The sequence below is a fragment of the Aulonocara sp. 'chitande type north' Nkhata Bay genome, linkage group LG5 (genome assembly GCF_057382095.1).
Source record: "Aulonocara sp. 'chitande type north' Nkhata Bay isolate Kocher_YH1m ecotype deep benthic linkage group LG5, A_spYH_male_GT1.1, whole genome shotgun sequence".
NCBI classification, from domain to species: Eukaryota; Metazoa; Chordata; class Actinopteri; order Cichliformes; family Cichlidae; genus Aulonocara; species Aulonocara sp. 'chitande type north' Nkhata Bay.
Genome location: NC_141348.1, coordinates 14,365,043 through 14,389,017, shown reverse-complemented (window position 1 = coordinate 14,389,017; position 23,975 = coordinate 14,365,043). Strand labels below are relative to the sequence as shown.

The following is a 23,975-nucleotide window of genomic DNA, read 5'->3' as shown; positions in this document are numbered from 1 at the left end:
TGTCCATACTGATACATTAGATGGTAGTAATGATACATTCAGTCTTCTAATTTACTGGTGAGTTGCAAACTGATCTGGCAGCTGCATTTTTTTTCCCAGAGCATCAACTCAAATCAATAATAAATCTAATCCAGCTGCATTCTGTGGTGCAGAAACCTATTTTGCGCTCTCATATTCTCCACCATTGTGGCAGTGTTGACAGGTGTGTGAATGGAAGTGCATGTGTGTGCGTGCATGTGTGTGCGCTCACGTATAGGGAGAGTACGAATCAAATCGCTGCTCATCTAATCTCTCAAAGTGACGGAGGTCCATCATCCTGGTGTGTGTGTTGCAGGGGGGAGGGTTCTGCATTTGGTTCAGCTGTATGAAAAAAAGGGCTAGTCCACCTAGTGCTTTCTTCACAGACGCCTGCATGATAATCCCAATCTGTGGCCATTAGAGTGCAGAGAGAACGAGCAAGGAGAGGGTTCATGAGAGAGAGAGAGAGGGAGGGGGTGCCCAGACAGAGGCGCGCTCAAAGGGAAAAAGAACGAGAGAGAGGGAGTGTATGTGAGAGGGCTTTTAAGGGATTTGGCGGTGATTTGTAGAATCTCACTGCTGTAATGTTGCACTTTTCTCTGATTCTCACATGATATTATACCCCCCCCCCCCCCCCCTCCAAAAAAGCTGCAGAACTCTGTTTTTTCATTTTGTTTTACTAAACCACAACAATTTTTTTTTTTTTTTTGTTGGACCATTGTTTTTAGAGAGTCTTTGGTTATTTTTGAGAGTGCACACAGGCTGACTGAGATGACAGAGGATTTACGATCAGTCAGGAGAGGAGAGCCTTGCTTCCAGATATAATAATCACATTTTGGACCCTGGATGGAGGCCTGCGTGGAAGAGTTTGTGTGATGGACAAAATCAAGGCTGGTCCATGAAGAATGGGCAGGTAAGACTTATCTTCTTCCTTCTTCACTATGAAGAAGTTTAAAAAAATGTGATTAATGCAGCTTGTGGAAATTCAAATCATTCTTGCATTGATTGCATGTATTTTTTTTTTTAACTTTATAATCACGGTATAGCAGAGGTATTTTAAATATGAGTTTTTATCATTCTGAGAAAATGACGTTATCCTGTAATTATTATTTAGAGCCTTGTGAAATTATAATTGTGATTTTTTTTAAATGGAACGGGCTCAACTGATCATTGTGGATTTTGGCAGTGATCCTCGTGCAGATATAATTAACCTGCTCCGGCTTTTGAAGCATGAAATGCGGTCAGGATTTAGTCAATGTTTTGTTCTGCAAAATTTATAGTGTTTTCCATCATCGCCTCTTTGCTCTTCATGATAAAAGCTTCCACTCTGTGTCATCCTGCATCTTGGCTAAAATCCACTCTTCAGCCACAGGTTTTTTTTTAAGTGCACCTCCATCTATCGCTTATATTTTGTTCTTTCTCCTACGTTTTCCCAGCTCTCATTCAAAGCACAGGAAACGATGTTAGACTGTAGGTGCTTTTTCTGCATCATTACCTAATAAGGGAATCACTGTTAGCATTGACTCTGCAGCTCTGCAGTTATCGTCCTTAAACATATCATAATTGCCATAAGGAATTAAAGATAAATATTTATAAAATGATGCACGGGACACACAGAATTTTACATTTTTATGCATTTCAAGTTGGATGCTGTATTTAAAAATTCAACCCAGACTGCTTCATGGATGTGGTGGATCCATAAAAAGAATAGTTAATAAGGTAAACCGGAGAGAATAAAGTGTATGAAGCTTCTACATGCTCTAACTTCAATAATAACCAGATGTTAACACCCCTTTTCTTAACTCCCTCAGGTGTCAAAGGTAGAGGGAGTGGCCCAGTGCTGTCAGTACCTCTGCTGGTCATCATGATATCAGAGGTCCTCTCATCCCATCAGTGCTCCTGGTTTGGTACGTCATATGGATACAAACCATGGCTTCGGTTGCTTTGGGTTCTGCTGGTGGGTTTCAGTCCAGCCTCACGTGCCCAGCAGGGCACCCAGCCTCAGTCCATCAAAATCGAAGGCGACATCACCCTGGGCGGCCTCTTCCCTATGCATTCTCGGGGTCCGGCTGGGATACCCTGCGGAGAGATCAAGAGAGAGAAAGGGATCCATCGACTGGAGGCCATGCTCTATGCCTTGGACCAGATCAACAGCGATCCCGAGCTGCTGCCTAACATCACACTTGGGGCTCGGATCCTCGACACCTGCTCCAGAGACACGTATGCCCTGGAACAGTCGCTCACCTTTGTCCAGGCCCTCATCCAGAAGGACAACTCGGATGTGCGCTGCTCAAACGGAGAGCCTCCGATATTCCCAAAACCGGAGAGGGTGGTTGGGGTGATTGGTGCATCTGGAAGTTCGGTGTCCATCATGGTGGCCAATGTACTCAGACTGTTTGCGGTGAGATTTCTTTAACCATCCTAGCTTTGTTAACCAGTGAAGGGGCAAAATATTTGGGACAGGGAGTGTTTTGAGAATGTAAGCTGATAAAATGATCCCCTCACAACCTCTCCTGAATCTGTTCACAAAGAAAGAGCACAGTAGTTCCCATTCACTGGGTTTGGACTCTCCAGTCAGGAGAGACAATGACAATTATTCTTAAGAAAACAAGTTTAACCAAACTGTGATCAGCTAACATTTCTTTCATTCTTGCTTAATATTTTACAACTACTGGAATCTTAAGGCATTTTTTTTTAAATTTACCGTTTTAGTGTTTCTCCTTTTGTCATGCTTGCAAAATAAAGGTAAAAGTTTAACACTTTGAAAGAATTAAGTATTACTAAAGTATTAAAGCATCTAAAATCTTCACTCAGAAAGTGAGTGAGGATCACAAACAGCACCGCCACATTTTAACCAGTCAGAAGCAACAAAAGGACCAGAAGCACTATGTTAAAAAAAATGATTTACACACATCAAGTCCGAGGACACTGTGCCAGAAAATGAGCAACTATATGGAATACATTCCTAATTTTAGATTTGAGCAGCTTGCAGTGATATCAGTGACCAGCTGTGGCCAATAAACAGATGTCCTATGAGCGAGAGCTCGCACTTATGAAGTTAATTTATATAGCTGCACCTTCATTTCCTGCCTCAGTAGAGTTACAGTATTTGTGATTAGGTCGCTGCAGATTTAGGTCTTCTTTATTAAAATTTGAGATTGATTAAATCCCTCCTTAGAAGATAATGTGGACCTTGGTCATGATTACATTCTGATGGAATTCATCCTCTGGGTAGTCTGAGCTCCAGGTATTCAAAGAGAAATTAGATTGGATGTAAGGTTGATTGGCCGTAGGTGTTAATGTGAGTGTGGATGTTTGTCTGTTTTTCTGTGTTAGTTCTGCGATACGTGTGCGCGTCTGCCCAGGGTGCACCTTGCCTTTGGTATAGCCACCCCAGTACTTCTGGAACCCCTGAATTGGATAAGCAGTTAAGGAAAGGGTTGGACAAATGATAGATGAAGACATCTGATACCAAAATAGTATTGAGACACTTTATGTTTTTACCTAAAGAACTTACTGCTGCTCTACAGAGATAAACATCCCACCTCTTGATGATATTATAAAGCAGTGTAACTGAAACAGCTATGCGACCTGAATGAACCTGTGTATTGCTGCCTGTCAGAGTGACACTTACAGGGCCGTGAATCCATTGTAATTGTTGGAATCTGCAGGTTAATCCAGGTATTTCTTTTTCTTTGACAGGTGATTGACCTTTAAACACTGATTACACATTGTTTATAGCAATGATGGAACACTGAGTCTGTGCAAATCTAACATTTGGGGCAAGCAAGTAATACAGAAAAATTGTAACAACCAGGCTGATGTGTTTGGATGTTTCTGTTTTGGTGAATTCTGCAGTTAATATCTGCCCTCCATCCAAGTTGCTCCACCTTCAGCTCAGAATCCACAACTTGGGTAGAGGGCAGGTATTAACTACAGAATTCACCAACTCCACTAAGCCCCTCTCAACAGCTCAGGACCCTGGGCTCAAAATAGTGTCAGGGTAACAGGATGACATTGGTTCTAGGATAGCAGCAATTTGTGACCAGTGTGAAGTAGATTTAGCTAAATAGTGCGTTTCCTCCTACCGTCCATATGTGCTGCTTTCCAGACCGCAAATGCTTCTAGTCTGAAGTTCTTTACATATTCAACATCTGCTCATAACCAATACACTTTTTGTTGTAACCTGCTCCAAATGCATCTTTATTTTATTTTTTTCCTTTTTCAATAGGTGAGCATAAACTATAAATAATGTAAGGTATCTTATATGAGACTATTTTTAAATGAGTTATAGAGCATGCATTCATCAAGTTTTCTTTAATGAAGTTTTTATAAATTTTGCAAATACCTCTGAAGCAATTAACTCTTTAACATGTTCATTGACAGTTAATATTTTAGGGTCTAAACCCTTAATAATTCAAGGTTGTGTAAAATAACTAACCCATTAATATAGCTTTCACAAACCCCTGTAAGATGCACCTGTAGGCGAATGTTCTATACTGACTCATTCCAGAGGGTCATAATTATATCCATGTTTGTCAGCCTCTTTATTCTATACCCGGGCTCAGTGTCTTGATGAGTCAGTCTAGTTTGTTCAAATTACAATGTTTCTTTCTCAGCTTCACTTGTTTTATGACTGTAAGCAGATTTCAGCAAGACTGGACTAAAAGAGGATGCTTATGTTAGTGATAAGGCTTATTGATTTTAACAAGTGAATTGGTGCAGATGCTTCTGTGGGATTAATTTGGGAGAGGATTATGTGTTTGTCTTGTGCATTATAATTTTGCATGCAAACATCTGAGTGACTTTTCAGACAATGATACAGACTTCTCTGGACACTGATGATGTCACATGCCAGTCACTCTTACAAGGGGGAAGGAGAGGGCAGGAAAGTTCACCAACCTGATTTCAGGATGTGGTCTGGACCACAGAGGCTTACCAGTACATCTGAGACTGACGGGGTTAACGCGGACCAGCAAATGCAAGCTGCATGTGGCCACTAGAATTAAATGTATTGTATGGCTTACAGCTGAGAAATGCTAACCTTTCTCTAGGCTCCTGATCTCTGTCTCTCCCTCTGTGCTTAACGTAATTTGACTAAAACCACACTAATCCTTGCAGATAATCTGTGAAATGGTTCTCTCGGTCCTCTCTCCTTCTCCCCGTCACTGCCCCTTGTGAATACCTTTATCTCTCGGTGCTCTCCAGAGAGGGCTGGATGTTAGCCAGGTTTGGGGGGACTGGCATTAGCAGGTTCAGGGTTGAGACTGTCGACATAAACTGTGTCATTAAAGATGTAGCACACCAACAAATTAAGCTTCCCATCCTTATTTTCCCCCTTTACTGCTCTGGTTCCCACCATCTGTACTCTACTGTGACATTGGCTGTATCGTTAGTGCAAACCAGCTCTGGGATTTTCAAGAGATGAACGCTCTATGATAGTCCAATTTTGGGATTTTAATGCACTGTGACTTGCCAGTATTACTGTGGGAGGCATCCATTTAAGGGCTTGCCTGTGAGTAAGTGGTGCATCATGCTCCTGACATGGTTCACTGCCTCTTGTCATCCCTTTTACCTTTGGATTCACATATTGGCCTAATAATCAGCACTGCTCATGTTTTCCATTTGACCCGACTCTTTCATCACAAATGACCCATCCCTGTGTCTCAGATCCCCCAGATCAGCTATGCATCGACTGCCCCGGAGCTGAGCGACAAAAGCCGCTATGAGTTCTTCTCCCGTGTGGTGCCTCCTGACTCCTACCAGGCTCAGGCCATGGTGGACATCGTCAAGAACATGGGCTGGAACTACGTGTCCACGCTGGCATCTGAGGGCAACTACGGAGAGAGCGGAGTGGATGCCTTCCTCCAGATCTCCAGAGAAGCAGGTTGTGTGTCTGACTGCACTGACGTGTCACGACAACAAGGGATTAGTCATTTGTGTTTTTCCCACTCATTAAAAGACAGGAAGGAGCAATGCTTTAATAAAATCATTTGTGCTTTTAAATCTATACGATGGGATGACATGTTAGTCCTAATGTATTAGTGATCACATTTAATATGATCAAATCCACATACATCAGTGATTGACAGTATGGGACAGACTCTAACAGCTTTGTCTGCTGTCCATTACTTTATCCAGATGGAAATATCTCTATCTTGACTTCTGGATGGTTTGCCATAATATTTTATACATTGTATCTGAATGGTGAATCTAGATCAAATTCAGTCATTTATAATAATTTTAATTGGAGACAGATCATCTCGTGCATTTAGAGATATGACTGCCCTGAAGAACAAGATTAAAGGTAAGAGAGCTGCCAGAGTGCAAGCTGGTTACAACCATTTCTTTCTATTGGGCGGTGAAATAATAATCAATAATTAATAGAATGTCTTACGCACCCTTTGTTTGAAATTCACCTTTGGAATGTAAAAGAGTTAGGAAATGACATGCAATGATAGGTAATCCATCTTTCAATACTCAAATGAATCATTTTGCATCTCAGCAACATGCAGTTATGTTTACAATGATGAAGGCAACACTGGAGGTGAGGACCTCTGTCTCCCTCTACACATCATTTCTGCCCATGGCTGCAGTGATATAACAGAATTTAACCAGGATGGGACAATAAGTTCTAAAGTGTGTGTGAAACAGAGGTGCAGGTATAAAAAAATCGGATTATCGACCGAAGGGAGCTCAGAGTGAGAGCAGTGCATTATTATTTCAGAGATTAATCGTAATTTATATGCAAATTCAGAACACATGTTAATGACCATTGCTTTTTGAAAGAATTAGTGAATACAACAAAACACACCTTTCAGGTTTCATGTATTTTGAAACTGGGTTTTTCGGAGACTTTTTTTTTTAGTATTTAACACAATTCGGTGAGATGCATACTGAACTTGGAGAACAAAGACAAACTGTCGATCTACTGGTGCTGGTATTGATCTGATACCAATAATAGCATTAATATTGATATTTGGATTGGTCCACCCGACTCTAACCCAAAACAAAGATCTGATACTGTGTGGTGGGTGTTGGGCTCAGTCTCAGTACAGCAGAAAGGTTTGAGTGTGTTCTTCCCATTCTGGAATTTACTAGGATTTGGTCATATAATATTGTGTGTACAGCAAGGATTTTCATGTTATGATATTATTGCTATTTTGACACATTGGTCTAAGCTCATTAATCTAAATAATTAGCAGACAAAAAAACCCCAACACCTTAGCTGGGTGTTGTTTTTGCAGAGTCGTGGGAAAACCTAGCTACCTTTACAACTGACCTAATGTTGGCATGCTAACACTGCAAACAATAAAAGATGATTTTTTTGGTCTGTGACACAGGAGGGCTGTGTATTGCACAGTCCATAAGGATTCCACGAGAGCCCAGACCAGGGGAGTTTGATAAAATCATCAAGAGACTGATGGAGACCTCCAACGCTCGCGGGGTTATCATCTTTGCCAATGAGGATGACATCAAGTGAGTCATGCTCTGCTGCATGGTGTATTAGATACATGAAGTCTGCAAGATATTCACAAGGATGCTGTTTTTTTTGTTTTTTTTGTGTGTCCCGTTTGGATCTTTAGCCATCAGAGTTGTTGTCTTAAGGCCAAGAAAGATGCCAAGCGGATTTATTTTACCAAGTGGATCATCATGGCCTTGCCATATTGGTCCATTTGATTGACCTTTATTATAATTATGAATTTATTTTATTTTCAGTTGCTACAAACAGGACAGACATGACTGGGGGATAGGACAGGGAGAAAGAATGAAAGAAAGAGAGGCAGAGAAAGAAAACCAAAAGGGAGAAGAGACGGTGAGAAGGGGGGAAGGAAAAAAAACAAATAAACAAAAAAAAAAAAAACACCTGGGTCACCTGTATGGAGAAAAAAAACAGAGGAGAAAGCAAACAACAAAGAGCAACATAATAAAAAAAACCGGCACCATCACAAACTAGCTAGCAGTAGATACTAAATAATAAATGATATTGTGCAGCACGCAAGATAGACAGAGCACAATGTGCTTTGAGGCAGCAGCCAAGAAAGCTGTAGTCCGCATCTGTGAATACCCGTGTGTACACCTGTGTGCATACCTGTGTGGATCAGCATGCTTGCATTCCAAAGGTTTCTCCATGTAACGATCTGCTAGGGAGTGTGGGGAGCCACAGCCCCGTCCCCCAGGGTATGAAGCAGGTATGGAGGAGATCAAAACTCCAGACATCCAGAGGCCCCCACAAGGATGCTGTTTTACATTTAACTATGTAGTCTCCTGTTCTAACCACTCTGAGCAAAGAATGACAGAAGAAGAAGAAATTTCATCATGATATATAACTGTATCTTTTAGACGGGTGTTGCAGGCTGCCAAAAAGGCCAACCTGACAGGCCACTTCCTATTTGTTGGATCGGATAGTTGGGGATCCAAAAACTCTGCGATTGAAGACCAGGAGGAGGTGGCTGAGGGTGCTGTCACCATCCTGCCTAAAAGAGCCTCCATTGACGGTAGGAAAATGTATTAAATGAGCCTTAAATCTAACTCTGAACAGCTGGATCCAATAAGCATACCCACAGAAGCCTGTGACATTGACAGATGAGTCTAATATCAATGCACCAAATAAAGGAAATTAACGATTGATAAGTCTGATATATCCCGATCTGATATTTCCAGCCTGTATAAATTCTGAAAAGTGACTTAGAGCCATATTTCAAAGGATTTTTTTTTTTACCATTATCTCTGCTCCAACATGTGAAGTCCTGTTATTTTAACTGTTTTTAAATTAAATGCGTAAACGATTCAGGGTTCGACCAGTACTTCACTTCGAGGTCGCTGGAGAACAACAGGAGAAACATCTGGTTTGCAGAATTCTGGGAGGATGACTTCAAGTGTAAACTAACTCGTCTTGGGATAAAATACGATCCTGGTAGAAGAAAATGTACAGGTAAGCAGGGAGCAGCACCGAAATTAAAAAGTGTCACCTTATCTGACTTATGTATTGGTCATTTTTGTTGTCCGGCAGGTGACGAAAGAATCAGCCGAGACTCTCAGTACGAACAGGAGGGCAAGGTGCAGTTTGTGATTGATGCTGTGTACGCCATGGCCCACGCCTTGCACAGCATGCACCTGGACCTCTGTGCTGGCTCCATGGGCGTGTGCGAAAAGATGGACCCCGTAGATGGACGCATGCTCCTCCAGTACATTCGCTCTGTGAACTTCAATGGTGAGCTTCCAACTTTCAGTCAGTTTTTCCGCACCTACCCCCTGATATGTCTAGCTATTTAGATAAAAGGAGAGTTTCATTTCGTTGCTGCTGGGGATAGAAATGCTGCAAGGAGATCTTTTTGTTAGCAAAAGCCATGCTTTTCTAACTACCGCTCTCTGCCACTGGAGAGGTTTTTAAAAAGAAGCAAATTTAAAAGGGAACGCAGCGGAAGGGAGGTCGTGTTGAAAACGGAAGCTTTGAGATGTTTCTGCTAATGTGCTTAGCTGCAGAACACGGCGCATTTCTTCAAAGCACGTCCCCTCCCTTGGGCTGCGTCCTCGCTCTTCTCTATACACAACGGACCCGCTTTTCATCCTCATCTTTCATACAAAAATATTGCAGTTTGGAAAAAAGAAAAAAAAAAGTGTCCTGTGAAAGCATCCTATTTATTGCGCTCCTCTTGCTGCATGACCTTGGCTTGTATGGAAGATTTTCTGATTTAGCGCCTGCAGGGACCCGAGAGGAACATTCAATCACGTTAGGGCAACAGAGGAGAGTGCACTGAAAGACTGTACTCGTGGAGGAGAGCCTTCACTAAAGAGCATCCTGCACTCAGCTTTCACATGATTGCACAAGAGTGAAGTAAGCAATAAGCTGCATTCAACAGTGTGTGGGTGTTCTCTCTGCCGCTAAAGATGGGGGTGTTTTTCTCTGGTTAAGGCAGTTTGAATGCCTTCTGACTTTTGGCTTTCTTTTGATAGTGCATAGGTCATTTAGACTGTCTCCATCTAACAGGTAGCGCAGGAACTGGAGTGATGTTCAATGAAAATGGAGATGCTCCGGGTCGATATGACATCTTCCAGTACCAGATGTCCAATGTCAGCAATCCTGGCTACAAGAATATCGGCCAGTGGACAAACCATCTTCGCCTCAATGTAAATGTCTATTTTTACTACAGTTGTGGTACAGAGTGATATTCAGAAGTTCATTTCTGCTGCATGAGAAGATGAGATATTAACTTAGTTTTGCATAAAAACTGGAAACAAAGCTCTAGTTTAACATTATGTCTCGTTGTCCTGTTTTCCTCCCCTCACCCCCTGGTTGTGGCAGATGGCTGCCCCTCTGCGAGTCTGGTTCTTCGTGCTGAAAGGAAGTTTTTCCTTCGCACTGTTGCCAAATGCTTGCTCACTGGGGGGCATCTAAATGTTAGAGTTTTTGCTCTATTATTGTGGGGTCGTCACCTTAGAAGCTGAAGGTGCCCAGCATCCAGTTCCCATGACCATGAAATTATTCGGTGCAAAAGCTGTACGTTTCTGCTACAGTACGACCCGACACTTTGTTCTTTTTAGATGATATAGATAGTTACCTTTTCCAGTTTCTATGCTAAACCTTGCATTCAGCAGATATGAAAGTGGCAAGAAAGTATAATTTTCAAAATTGCAAACTATCCTTTCATTCTAAGATTCCTTTTACTGCAAGCTTTTTGCCAGATGGCTGAAAGCTTCCTACAGAATAGATAGCTTCAGACAGAAAAAAGGCATCTTTTCCAAGTTTCCCTACCCATCATAGTATAGCATTTGATTTTCTTTGTAAACCAAAACTAAAAATATGGTGACAATGTGAGGAAATTTTTATTTGTGAAAGGTAATAAGTTAACAATTTTATTCTTTTTATGCCAGTTTACCTGGCTTTCATAGGCTTTAAGTGATTGTGGAAGAAGTATTTTTGAGGAGTTTTGTTTCACAGTTATTAGCCTTGTGTTAAGTCACAGCCAGCTGTAATATAGTAACACACTGTGTGTGTGCATCCATTTCAGTCAGAGGAGATGCAGTGGTCGGGCGGTGACCGTAAAATTCCAGAGTCGGTGTGCAGTTTTCCCTGCGAGTCTGGCGAGAGGAAAAAGATGGTCAAGGGTGTTCCCTGCTGCTGGCACTGCGAGCTCTGTGATGGCTACCAGTATCTGCTGGATGAATTCACCTGTGACATGTGCCCATTCGACATGAGGCCCTTGGAGAACCGCACGGGATGCCGCCCCACACCAATCATCAAGCTGGAGTGGAGCTCTCCCTGGGCCATCATCCCCGTCTTCTTGGCCATCCTGGGCATCTTAGCAACCACCGGAGCCATTGTCACCTTCATCCGCTTCAATGACACACCCATTGTCCGGGCTTCTGGGAGAGAGCTCAGCTATGTGTTGCTGACAGGAATCTTCCTCATCTACCTCATCACCTTCTTCATGATTGCAGAGCCCAGTGTGGCAATATGCGCCTTCCGCCGCCTGTTTTTGGGGCTCGGGATGTGCATCAGCTACGCCGCCATGCTGACGAAGACCAACCGGATCTACCGCATCTTTGAGCAGGGCAAGAAGTCGGTCACACCTCCTAAGTTTATCAGCCCGACCTCTCAGCTTATCATTACTTTTATACTCATCTCAGTGCAGGTAAGCTTATCAATGCTTCTCCGCCATAGATAAGTCAAAGCTCATGCAGCAGTCTAAAGCTCCTTTCCTCTACAGTTACTCGCGGTGTTCATCTGGTTTGGTGTGATCCCCCCACACACCATCATTGACTATGAAGAGCAGAAGCCTCCAAACCCAGAGTTTGCCCGTGGAATTCTCAAGTGCGACATGTCCGACCTGTCCCTCATACTGTGTTTGAGCTACAGCATTGTACTGATGATCACCTGCACGGTGTATGCCATTAAAAGCAGAGGAGTTCCTGAGACCTTCAATGAGGCCAAACCAATTGGCTTCACCATGTACACCACCTGCATCATCTGGCTGGCCTTTGTACCCATCTTCTTTGGCACAGCGCAGTCTACAGAGAAGGTAAGAAATGTAACAAGGGCAGTGCATGGTTTCAGAAATTCTGAAAATGTTCATATAAACAGGAAGAGGCTACTGTGAATGTGGAGAGCATACACCACCAAACGTCAGAGAAAGTCTGGCAACGGAAAGCAGGCCGGCACAGAGAAAAAATAAACTTTGAGGGAGGGGCATTTTACTTCCAAATGACAATGACGTGAAAAATGCTGATAAATGGAATACAAGTGAATTATGCAGGAGGGTTAACTACAGCCTTAAAACATCCACCACTGGCCAACAAGTTTTATATCCTGAGAGTGAAGTTTTGATTACCTGAATATTCAGTTGACATCACTGGTTAATGAATTCTTACCTGCTTACTTTATGTAAAGCATGTAATGTGAAAAATTTCCTGTTTTTCCCCTTTTAGATCCTTTCAAATTTATATGGATTTTGGTCTGACAATATAAATCAATTAGGTGAGAAAATGATCTGGTGATTTATTAGAGAATAAAAAAAGAGATTAAAAACTCCACGATATTTAGATAAAATATTGTACCTATAACATCAGTGCTTTTATTTGTCTGCCTTTATTTATTTATTTTGAAATATGAAAAATAAAAACAATTAACTTGACGCAACTAGGTTTTCCTGAAATTGAGTACAACAACCTACTCGCACATAACTGCATCACAGGTAATATCATAATTTCTGGGGCCAGCGAGTATTTTTAGATGTGAAATTTTATTTGTGTTGCTGCTATCACTTTGTACATCTACTTAAAGTAAAGTTATGAATTATAATAGAGTATAACTTGTGGCAGCTGAGTGTGAAGCAGCGGGAATGAGGATCAGCACCTCCAAATCTGAGGCCATGATTCTCAGCCGGAAAAGGGTGGAGTGCCCACTCCGGGTCGGGGATGAGTTCCTGCCACAACTGGAGGAGTTCAAGTATCTCGGGGTCTTGTTCGCGAGTGATGGGAGAAGGGAGCCGGAGATCGACAGATGGATTGGGGCTGCAGCTGCAGTAATGCGGACGCTGCACCGGTCCGTCGTGGTGAAGAGGGAGCTGAGTGTAAAAGCGAAGCTCTCAATTTACCGGTCGATCTACGTCCCTACCCTCACCTATGGCCACGAGCTGTGGGTAGTGACCGAAAGAACGAGATCGCGGATACAAGCGGCAGAAATGAGCTTCCTCCGAAGGGTGGCTGGCCTCTCCCTTAGAGATAGGGTGAGAAGTTCGGCCATCCGGGAGGGGCTCAGAGTAGAGCAGCTGCTGCTCCACATCGAAAGGAGCCAGCTGAGGTGGTTCGGGCATCTGACAAGGATGCCCCCTGGGCGCCTCCTGGGTGAGGTGTTCCAGGCATGTCCCACCGGGAGGAGGCCCCGGGGCAGACCCAGGACACGCTGGAGAGATTATATCTCTCGGCTGGCCTGGGAACGCCTTGGTATTCCCCCGGATAAGCTGGAGGAGGTGGCTGGGGAGAGGGAGGTCTGGGCCTCTTTGCTTAGGCTGCTGCCCCCGCGACCCGGCCCCGGATAAAGCGGATGAAGATGGATGGATGGATATAACTTGTGGCTTTTTGATTTGATGATACAAATCCAATGTGTTCAATTGGTTGAAGATGGCAATTTCTTATGTATAATATTAATAATAATAATGAAAGGTATTTTACAGTTCTGATGATTGTGTTTTCAGGAAATTTTAACAACCTCTTTGGAGTAGGCCAACAGTTTTTGGAGGCAAGAAAAAACAAAAACAAAAACTTTTATATGAGACAAAGAATAGCAGGAAATTTTCAGATGATGACTTTCAGAGACTGATATAATAGCTTCAGCTCAAAAATAAATCTGTTTAGTAAAAATGTCACTTTTTAAAAGGACAAATGAATAGCTGAATTATTTCTGGCTGCTCTTTGTGTTGGGTTGGGACAAAAAGAAATTAAAAGAAATAATTTGACCCACTAAATGATAGGTCAATAAATTCTTCTGCATAGTCAAATTTGATCTTTTTCAAGATCATAATTAAATCTCGTTACATTACATAAGCACTCCCTGAGCTCCACTTACAGTTAAAATAAACAGTATGCTGAATCGAGTTACGTAATGCACAGTAACACACGAACTGTAAGAAAGTAAATGAATCCCTCAGATGCTGAAAGTGAAATTTGAGTTTGTTGCCTGTCATATCGTATTTGCTTCCTGCTGTACTCGCAGGACATCCTGCTCCCACTGTACTGAGGGTTTCATTTAGCTTGTGGGCTATTTGCTGCCGTCACAAAGTACAAGACAGTTGGGGGGGATATTTGAAAAATAGAGACGGGCTTTGGCTAATAGAGAGCTGTATTATGAACCAGTCAGGCTGAAACAATTACTGCCTGAGGTGCTTTCAAAGTCTTTTCACCTCTTCCAAATGGAAATGAAGTGAATTAAGAAAAGGAAAGGAGGTCAGATGTGCAGAGGGACGATAAGAAGCCCTCCAAGACCAATTCAGCCGTCCCATTCAATTAATCATCACTTAGAAAAAGAGCTAAATATAGACCTTAACTTTTGTCTGGCTCATGAAAGTAGCGGCTGTTATGCTCCCATCACATGTTGGAGGAGGTGATCTACCTGTGATGACTGTAATTACCTATGAAAGGACCATACAGTGATTCTCAGCTAGTCCTTCTGCTCGGGCCACATAACTACAGTCCACTTCACTTCTAAACAGTAAACAGCTCCGTTCATAAAGGGAGACGTCACTACAGGGACAAACACATGTAAAAGATGATAAAAGGAACTGTACTATATGGACATGAGCCAGGATGTGTTGCTGCTGAGGATATTATGCAACTTGCGACCTATTTATGGCACAAAACATTTCTTATTTATGATACTTGTGGTTTTATTTATTTATGACCTGTTTAGTTTTCTTGAATAATGAGGGTTTTTTTTTATAATTCATTGAAGGCAGATCTCAGAAGAAGTCGCTCACTGTGATTATTGTCGGATGCATGCAAAACAAGAAAAAAGGAAAAAAAGAGGAAGAGCAGCTAGATGTGGTCAAAGCCCATAAATAGAGGCTCTTTTCCTGACTTCATATACTAGATCATAAATCATTCATCAGGGGGAAAACACTGCCTTCCCTGCTTTGAGATGAAAATTGTAAGGACTGCATTGTGACAGCGCAGATTACATGTACCCTGCTTTCCAAACTATCCTTGCTGCTGCATCCAGTATGCATGAAATTAGGACACACCACCTCCATTGGGCATTCAACTTTGACCCCTTGCTTCCTCTTGTGGGTCAGAACACCAAAATATAATAAAATTTAATTAAATTAAAAAATGTGCTTGCTCACCTACTGGAAAATGCGAGTAGATGCAACAAGACATCTTGTTGTTTTGCATTTATGTATAAATTATTGCGCCAAACAATATTTTTTGGGTTATTAAAATAAATTATATTGCGGTATTGGAAATATATTACCATAGACTGTATATAACAAATGGATATAGCCATGGCAAGCTCACCTATGGATTTCTGGACTCTGTGTTTTGACTACACCATGTTGGGCTTTTTGGTGCCAGAATTTGAACGTGAAGGTGAAGTAGTATCGGTTAAAGCTAGCAAGTTTGATTAGCCAGCCACTTTTTCCATAATTAATGAATCATTATGGGCACTACTTTAACTTACTGGTTGAGCAGGCGCTCTTAAGCCTTATGGCTGAAATGCCCTCTCTCCCCCTCTTTCCTGCAAACCGTCAAATAAAGGCTAAAATCACCAAAACAAAACAAACAAATCTATAATTTTCTTAGTGACACAGAAGTGTGTGTGTGGAAGGATTTTTCTGAACTCCTCCGTCTCTGTTGCAGATGTTCATCCAAACCACCACTCTGACCGTGTCCATGAGCCTGAGCGCCACCGTATCCTTGGGCATGCTCTATATCCCCAAAGTCTACGTCATCATCTTCCACCCGGAGCAGAACGTCCAAAAGAGAAAGCGCAGCTTTAAAGCCGTGGTTCAGGCGGCTACCGTGACCACGCACCTGTCCCTGAAGTCCAACGACAAACAGAACGGAGAGTCCAAGATCGAGCCTGACAGGTCACAGTGACGGGAATCAAAATGACAACTGAAGCCAACAAAGAAATGGTTTGCAAAGAGTGGGAAAAAATAGCATTTAATTAAGCTTTGTGGCTGGATTGTGTGTTTCTTCTTTGAATCCCCCCTTTTTATTTTGGATTGAAATACCAGCAAAAACATTTGTGGATGATGTTTCTTTTCACACTTATTTAGATAATCCAGAAAGTGAAAGCACAAAAGAAACCTGAAAGGCTCACTCTACATTAGGGCTGCTCGATTATGGCAAAAATGATAATCACGATTATTTTCACTGAAATTGAGATCACGATTATTTGACGATATTTATTTAACCCTTTAAGACCTACTATAGAACCAAGTCCACCAGAGCTTATATTATTTTTTTACATGCTGTAGTGCCATTTGTGGGAGCATTTCAAGTTGCTATACATCAATACAACTGTTATAGCCCATATTTTAATAATATGTATGCATTAAGTGCATAGTAATTACATAAATTGCAAAAAAGTGCAATAAACTACAAAAAAAATTGAAAATCGCGTTTGTTTTGTTTACATATATTTCTACTTGGAGAAATTTAAGAGGTTTATCCCTCAAAACTTTAAATACAATAAAGTTGCAAAAAATAGTTTCCCACCACAGGAAATTTATTTTGAGTGTCTTCATAGTTTTATTTTGGAGATACAGCAATTTTTATATACTGCAGGAAAAACAAAAAACAATCCTATGATGCAAATTTGCAAAGAAAACAGCATATGCATCATTTCACTGTGGGAAGTGTTACGACCAGCTGATAGGAACGGCAAAGCGTGTTTCTGGAATATTATGTTTTTGTTCCTGCAAGCGCTTTTTATGCAATTTTTGCAAAGCTATATGTGGAAGGAAACCGTGACCGAGGACAAGCTGATGGCATCAGATGTAAGTACAACTCCTCCGGTTTCATATGCAAAACAAATTATTGCGCTAGCTTACACGGTTCAGGTTCTACAGGGATTTAACAATAGTTACGCAAAACGGAGCGTGCTGCTCTGACCGGCTTTAAAGGGTTAACAATGACTTTTAAAAAATAATATAAAATAGTGTGCAACACCACTGAAGTTTTTTTTTTTAAACTCTCTTTTCAACCAACGGCAGTCACTCTCCAAATAACTTCTGCTTAGCTTTCCGAGCTTCCCTCGGGTCCTCTTAATCAGCGGTCTCCAACCTTTTTTGCGCCACGGACGGTTTATGCCCGACAATATTTTCACGGACCGGCCTTTAAGGTGTCGCGGATAAATGAGGGAGGGGCTAATAATCGGCTCAGTCATTTTTAATGATCGTTGAAAGCCCAGATCGTAATCGTGATTAAAATTCGATTAATTGAGCAGCCCTACTCTACATCATGGGGAAAATGTGACAGCTTAGCAGGGCTATGGAAAAGATACAGAGCCACTTTGAACGGACTTCAGAATGATCTACATATAGATGTGTTGACATGAAAATGGAAGACAATTAAAAAATGTTAAGCTTAAATGGAGACTTTTGCTTGGCAGTAAGATGTATGCTTCTGTCAAACCTCAATGAAACATCGCTGTTCACAGGCTGCATGGGTTATGTGTTTTACGTTTACACGAATGCTATTTATATGGGCTGTTGTAACCTTTTCTTCTGCTTGCACTGGAAGGATGTATCTTTTAAAATGCCCCACTATGTCCTGTCATGACGACCCCCTGGGCTAGATACAACGAACCACAAAACTATAATCACTCACAGCTAAATCAATATCCAGTCACTAAGGAAACACAGCATTTAATTAGTCTTAATCACTGCAATTATTTTGGCAGAGAATGAATTACTTTTATTCTGGAAACTGAGTTCATGAGTGCACAAAGGATACAAGTGATTGTGAACAGGATGCATTATCTTGTACTTGTTACTTTTCAGTTTTCCACAGTGGAAAACAATGGTTGGCATTTTCCCCATATTGTTTGTCCAAATATCAAGCAAACTTGTATAAAGGTCAGTTTGTGAGGGCTGCATGCCAAAGCTGTAGACAGGCTACATTTATGTTAATGCACAGGAACATCACAAGCAAGCTTCACCTCTTTTGGCTGCGTTGGATGTTGTTCCATGAAAGGTCCTCCATCTTCACCAGTTCTGCAAACATTAAAATTCATTTGACATTGAAAACGGGGCAGAATGAGCAAAAAGCCCCAATTTTATGTTATTTTATTAGTTTTTGCAAGTATATTATTTGCAGCGCTGTTTTTTTTGTTACTTGACCACGATGCATAACTCAGGTTTTGACTGATGTTTTTTTGAGCCTTTTCCTATTGTTCTGGCTTCTTCAATATAAATGGATTCAGCATTCCTCACATGCAGGCAGTATCACTCACGACGCAGGCTGGCTGCCAGGTTCATACCCTTATGTGAGAAAATCTTGTTTGTACTGCCCTCTGCAGGGAAGTCCAGGTCATTGACATGTTTGTGAATAAAAGTCTAGAAGAAATTGTCAATTGCAAAAGAATCTTAATAAAAAAATATTGTTTATTATTTGAGTTTGCTTACATCCAGCATGACAATTAAATCTAAAAGAAAAAAATACCTACAGTAACTCCCCATGTAGGTTAGTCAGGGAAAACAGGGTGAAAAATAGCAAAGCATTTCAAAGACTTTTTTTTTTTAAATGATAAAGATTTTTGTTTGCCACACTGGAAAAGCAAATGGGGAATAAATAACAAAAAAGTATCGCATTAGACACTGGCCCAGAATTTTATAATCATCGCAACCCTCAGTCAAATTTCTCAAGTAGCTGTTTCTCTCTCACAAACAAATACACTCCCACAGAACTACGAGGCTTCAAAACACAAGACACTGCCTACACAAACAAATTCATATCAGCACAAAAAAATAAATGTAGAGCAGGGTTTGCAGTTCACCCAAATACCAACATTTGTCATTTCTTTTAGATAAAAGTTCATTCCCAAATGCTTTTTTGGTGTTGAGTGGCAAAAACAAACAAATCAAAAAACCCACAGCCAGGTTCTCGGTTTTAGAGCAGTGCCAACATGCTTCTTTACAGAAGTCAGTGTCTTGACCTCTGACACCAAAATTTACTCGAGGAAGTCGTCCAGGGTCATGCAAGTGGCGGTCTTGGATGGGGGCCGTGTTACCTTTTTCCTTTTAGCTTTCATCAGTGGACGAATCTGTGACAAAGGAGACTGGAGGTGGAGCGCTTGGTTAAGGATCGATGCGACCTACATTTATCTCGTGGTTATAAATAACATCTATCTGAAGCCAGACGGTGCTCCCTGGCTCTTACATATATACACAAACACACACATCAAACATTCTTCAGTGAACCTCAAACGCTAGAAGACAAGTAACACATGCAGAATCACTAATGACAAAAAGGATACAGGCTGGATGAATTTAGTTCGTCCTCCTAATCCATCATAACCAGTTCTGACCTGAAACGCAAAAACATTTTCCCCCTTCAACAAAACACTGATGATGACAAAATGGGACAAGGAAACAGTTTGCGAGAGTCGGCTGCACTTACAGCTCCAGGCTTCCTCTGAGGCTCCAACATGCTGCCAAAGGTTTTCTTCCTGAAGAGGAGGGAGTTCCTTAAAAAAGGGTCCAGATCTTCATCGCGATTCTGAGAAACAAAAAATACATAAATATAAAACAATACAATAAATTCATTAAAAAATTAAAAACAAATTATATATAGATCAGTTATTTAATGATGCATTTATTAGAAGAAGGCTACCTTGCTTAAAGCTGACGTTTTCTCCCTGTGTTTGGATACAGACGTTCTGAAAAACCAACACTTCCAGTTTATACTTTGTTACAAAAAGAGCAGATGGATTTCAAACTACTCTAAACACAGAAGAAAACATTTCCGCACTGAGTGACATGACTCTTACACGGGTGGATCGAGACGCATTTTCTTCAATGGAACCTGCGTTGGTCTCTTGGCCCCGTCGTCTGGCGTAGTGATGTCGTAGGTCATGTTGAGGTCAATGTCCTCGCTATCTGCTGGATGGTGGAGGCGAGGCTGCTTCAGCTCCAGTGGGGCAGGGCTGACGGGAAGGCAGCAACAAGTGCGTGAGCGCATAAAGCAAATGCATTCTTAAGCATCCTGTCAAAAGCACGAGGAGAATGAAGTCCCACAGCTGGAGACGCACCTTTCAAAGATGAGCCGACTGACGGCTTCGTTAGTCCTCGTTGGTGTGCTCAGAGATTTCTGAAGAAACTCCACTTTCTTCTTCAGGCTCTGTGGACAGGTTGCACACAGAAATCACAACCACGCACATCCGACATAACAAATAAACAGATTTGTTTGATCTGCCTTACAGAGATTTCTTTGTCAGCACAGGCCAGATCGCTCTGCAGAGACTTCATGTCCTCTTTGGTCTGATTCACCTCTATTGTAGTTTTTTGTAACTGAAATGACAAACACCACAGAGCACTTAAACCAAAGGTTCCACACCGAAGTCCCATTTCTTATTGGTGAGGCGATCTTCTTATGTCGAATGACCTTGTTGTTTGAGGACAGCACTTCTCTCTTCAGTTTCTCACACATATCATTTGAAGCTTTCAAAGTTCCTTTGAGGTTATCATACTCTCTGAGAAAGAAAGAAAAGAGATCAGCAGTAAATACTGAGCGGATGCTGTGGTCATTAGAACTAAATACCTGAACAAAAAGCTCCAAAAGAAGTACTTTCAAACACACAAATGTTGTCCAACTTATTAAAAGATTCTGGAACATATTTCCCAAAAGCTCAGATTTACAGGAGAAAGGTGGTATGATCTTCATCTGGGTCACAAATATAGACAAGCACACAATCTGATTAAACTAACACCACAAACCGCTCCATATTTCACATCTTTATAGAACACACTGAGTAATTATTCAACGTACAGGCAGCAGAAATGTGAGAGAACCCTTGAAATTAATGACTTATAGAAGCAACACCTAACAGACATTTTCTGATGCAACACAAGAGACTTTAAGAGAAATATTCGACCCTTCCTTTCTGCAAAACTATTTCAGTATTAACTAAAAAGCCCTCGACGGCAAGAGTCAACACCAAGGGTAAACCTGAAACAACTTAAGTAAAATTTAACCTTTGAACAAAAAGAAAAATACAATAATTACAATTAAATGTATATTTTATGTAAAAACTACACAAAACCGTTTTTAATCCTGATTTGAAGTAACTAATGGATTCTGCACACTGGAGGTGTGAGGGGAGTTTATTCCACAACACTAAATGCTACCTCACCTTGTTTGGTTCTAGCCTTAGCAATACTAAAGTAAGCCTGTTCCTGAGGACCTAAGAGGTCTAGAAGCATCATAGCCCTCAAGTAGGTCAGCTATATATTCAGGTTCAAGATCATTCAATGCTTTCTAAACCATTAGCAGAATTTTAAATAAATGCTTTTACACACAGGAAGCCATGCAATGATTTCAAAACTGCTGTAATATGATCCATTTTCCTGGTGCTGGTCAGGACTCTGGCAGCAACCAGTAAAGACTCCATTAAGATACTTTAGTCTACTGAAAATAAATGCACAAATAAGCTTTTCAAAATCTTTCTTTGCCACAATTTTTCCAATATTTTTAAGATGGTACTCGGCCGATTTACTAATAATCTCCATATACTTACTTTTTCAGAGAGATGCAGTAGATTGAGAGCTGCTCCACTGCTGCCTGGCTGATACCCATATCTGTGATCATGGACTCAACCTCTGCTCTCTGGCCCTGTAACAACACATCCAAGCTGAGGAGAAAACAATGCACAGAGTGAATATGATGCTCTTTAACAATGAAGACAATCACTGGACCATATGCACATATTTCATGTCATTATAGCTGTAGTGTAAGACTCAGGTTGCAGTTGCCCAAATGCACTGGTATACGTTTGCGCACTTGTCAAAGATCATCTTAAACAATCTTTATCTTTTCCTCTACAATCACAGGAGCTTGAATATAATACAATGGGCTGCAGATACCTTTCAAATGTTCTCAACTTGGTCCTTAAGCTCCGGACTTCTTCCTTGGCAGCCTGAACTTCATTTTGTTGCGTCTCCATATATGACATCTGTGTCTGTGAGACGTTAGAACATAATATTAGTTGCAGTGACTGTGAATCAGTGTGGATATTGCAGCTTTTCAACAATGAAGAACAGAGAGCTCATACTTTGAGGGCAGAACAAAGCATCTCCTTTTCTTTAATCTCCTTCCGCAAACTGTCTAGGTCTCGCCTCTGCTTGTCCATGGAGTCCTTTAAACTCTCCACCACCTTCTGTTTGTCCCGCAAGTCTCGCTCTACAAATTGACCAGACAGATGATCAATCTAGCGCTGCCTGCTTCCTTACAATCTAGCATAACTTTGTAACAGTTGTACTCAAGAGTTTAATTTCTCACCTTTAGAGCTCAGAAGTGCCTTGACTCTATCAACCTCATTCTGCAAACAAGAGAAGAAATACAGTCAGAAGATAACACCCTAAAACAAATCCAAACAATAGCAATAGGAAAGACCACATTTAGGTTCTGTTTTACATGCCAGAAGGCGTGAAGAGTTTTATATTGCTGTAGGATTGGTACCTGTAAGCTTTCCGGGTCAGCTGTGCTGTCCTCCTCTCCACCAATGTCAAAGAAGAGCTTGCTGATAATGTGCCTGGTGCTGACCTACACACAAACATCAAAATGTCATTGAAGCTCAATCTTTCCTTTGTAACTCAACTTGCCACGGTCTGTGCTGGTAGTTTGACAATGTAGCGTTACTGTACCTGTTTCCTACACTGTGGACAGGTTTTTGTAGGGGCTGTCTGAAACCACTGAAGAAGACTAGAAGAAAAAGAGGGGAACAAAAATAACTTAAAAGATGCCATGAACTGAAAAAAGTTGTTTTGTTCAGATTTGAGTTTGTGTATAGTTACCATTCATAATGGAAAGTGTGTCCGCAGTGAATGGCAGCAACATCTCTGGAGTGATCAAAGAAATCTGAGCAAATAGTGCAATATGCTCGAATAGGCATCTTACCGGCACAACGATCACCCTGTTTTGGAAACAGCGTACGACATTGTTAAAAACAGTGAAATACAAATCGTGATATTCACTCCCTGATCATACGCGTTTCGGTAGTGTTACATAATATTTGTAGGCTAAAACAGTTAGCACTGGCTAAAGTCAGTGGGCCTTACTATTCCGCTACCCTGGTTAAGCAGCTACATATAGATAACCAATGTTAGCCATAGCCTTATCGTGAGCTGTCATGCTTACCAAACAAAGATATCAAGTTACTGCATAATCCTTCGTTATAAACTGAAGCATCACCAACTGTACATGAAAATTTTCATTGTACACACATAAAGTGAGATAATTTAGGAAATTTCCTTTCAAGCTAACACAAACACAATGGTAACGCCATCGCTGGCCAGTTCCCCGCTGCACGTTCAAACCAAAGCTCCGCCCCGGAACATAAATGAGCTGTTAGAATCTACGCCAACGTATTTTGTATTAAAATTTAGCTCAGTCGCTATAAACGTTTGCTATTTAAAACAATTAATACGTTTTCCCTGGAGAAGTTACAATTTAGTGTCACTCAACAAATGTGTCAACACTTTTTTTTCCCCTTGTTTTTTTTTGCTTTTATCCCTCACATATGCAGAGTCACAGTGAAAACAACAAAATATTATTTTAAACACATTGAAATAGCTCGCAAATATATTCACAAACCTTTCTCACACAAAAATATTATTTAACATTTCATATACAATGTTTTCTGTCTGACAAATTAAGTATCTGAGTCTCGTGACAATCGTGTAATTTAATAATCAGGCACAGTTGTTTCATGTCCTGCGTGACCTGAAAGCACCAGC

General features: G+C 41.2%; 2 protein-coding genes across 3 annotated transcripts; one reads left to right on the top strand and one right to left on the bottom strand.

Moving 5' to 3' along the window:
• The first annotated feature begins 334 nt into the window (after positions 1-334).
• grm6b (glutamate receptor, metabotropic 6b) lies at positions 335-18,625 on the top strand. Of its 2 annotated transcripts, XM_086291472.1 has the most exons (11): positions 335-931; positions 1,830-2,419; positions 5,689-5,905; positions 7,362-7,497; positions 8,362-8,516; positions 8,813-8,953; positions 9,032-9,232; positions 10,010-10,149; positions 11,031-11,654; positions 11,730-12,041; positions 15,874-18,625. In XM_086291472.1, the coding sequence occupies exons 2-11, from the start codon at positions 1,883-1,885 to the stop codon at positions 16,111-16,113; spliced, it is 2,703 nt and encodes a 900-aa protein (XP_086147598.1). In that variant the 5' UTR covers positions 335-931; positions 1,830-1,882; the 3' UTR covers positions 16,114-18,625. The 2 variants fall into 2 exon arrangements, with proteins under 2 accessions (XP_086147598.1, XP_086147597.1); XM_086291471.1 differs by lacking the exon at positions 335-931 and having other exon boundaries at positions 1,799-2,419.
• On the bottom strand, positions 18,609-23,678 carry traip (TRAF-interacting protein). The gene is made up of 16 exons (XM_086291479.1): positions 23,377-23,678; positions 23,034-23,152; positions 22,884-22,941; positions 22,699-22,782; positions 22,519-22,558; positions 22,292-22,419; positions 22,104-22,198; positions 21,758-21,871; positions 20,626-20,713; positions 20,442-20,531; positions 20,273-20,361; positions 20,012-20,167; positions 19,855-19,900; positions 19,642-19,740; positions 19,499-19,549; positions 18,609-19,300 (listed from the first exon to the last, which is right to left on the bottom strand). The coding sequence occupies exons 2-16, from the start codon at positions 23,129-23,131 to the stop codon at positions 19,193-19,195; spliced, it is 1,344 nt and encodes a 447-aa protein (XP_086147605.1). The 5' UTR covers positions 23,132-23,152; positions 23,377-23,678; the 3' UTR covers positions 18,609-19,192.
• Between the last annotated feature and the right edge of the window lie 297 nt (positions 23,679-23,975).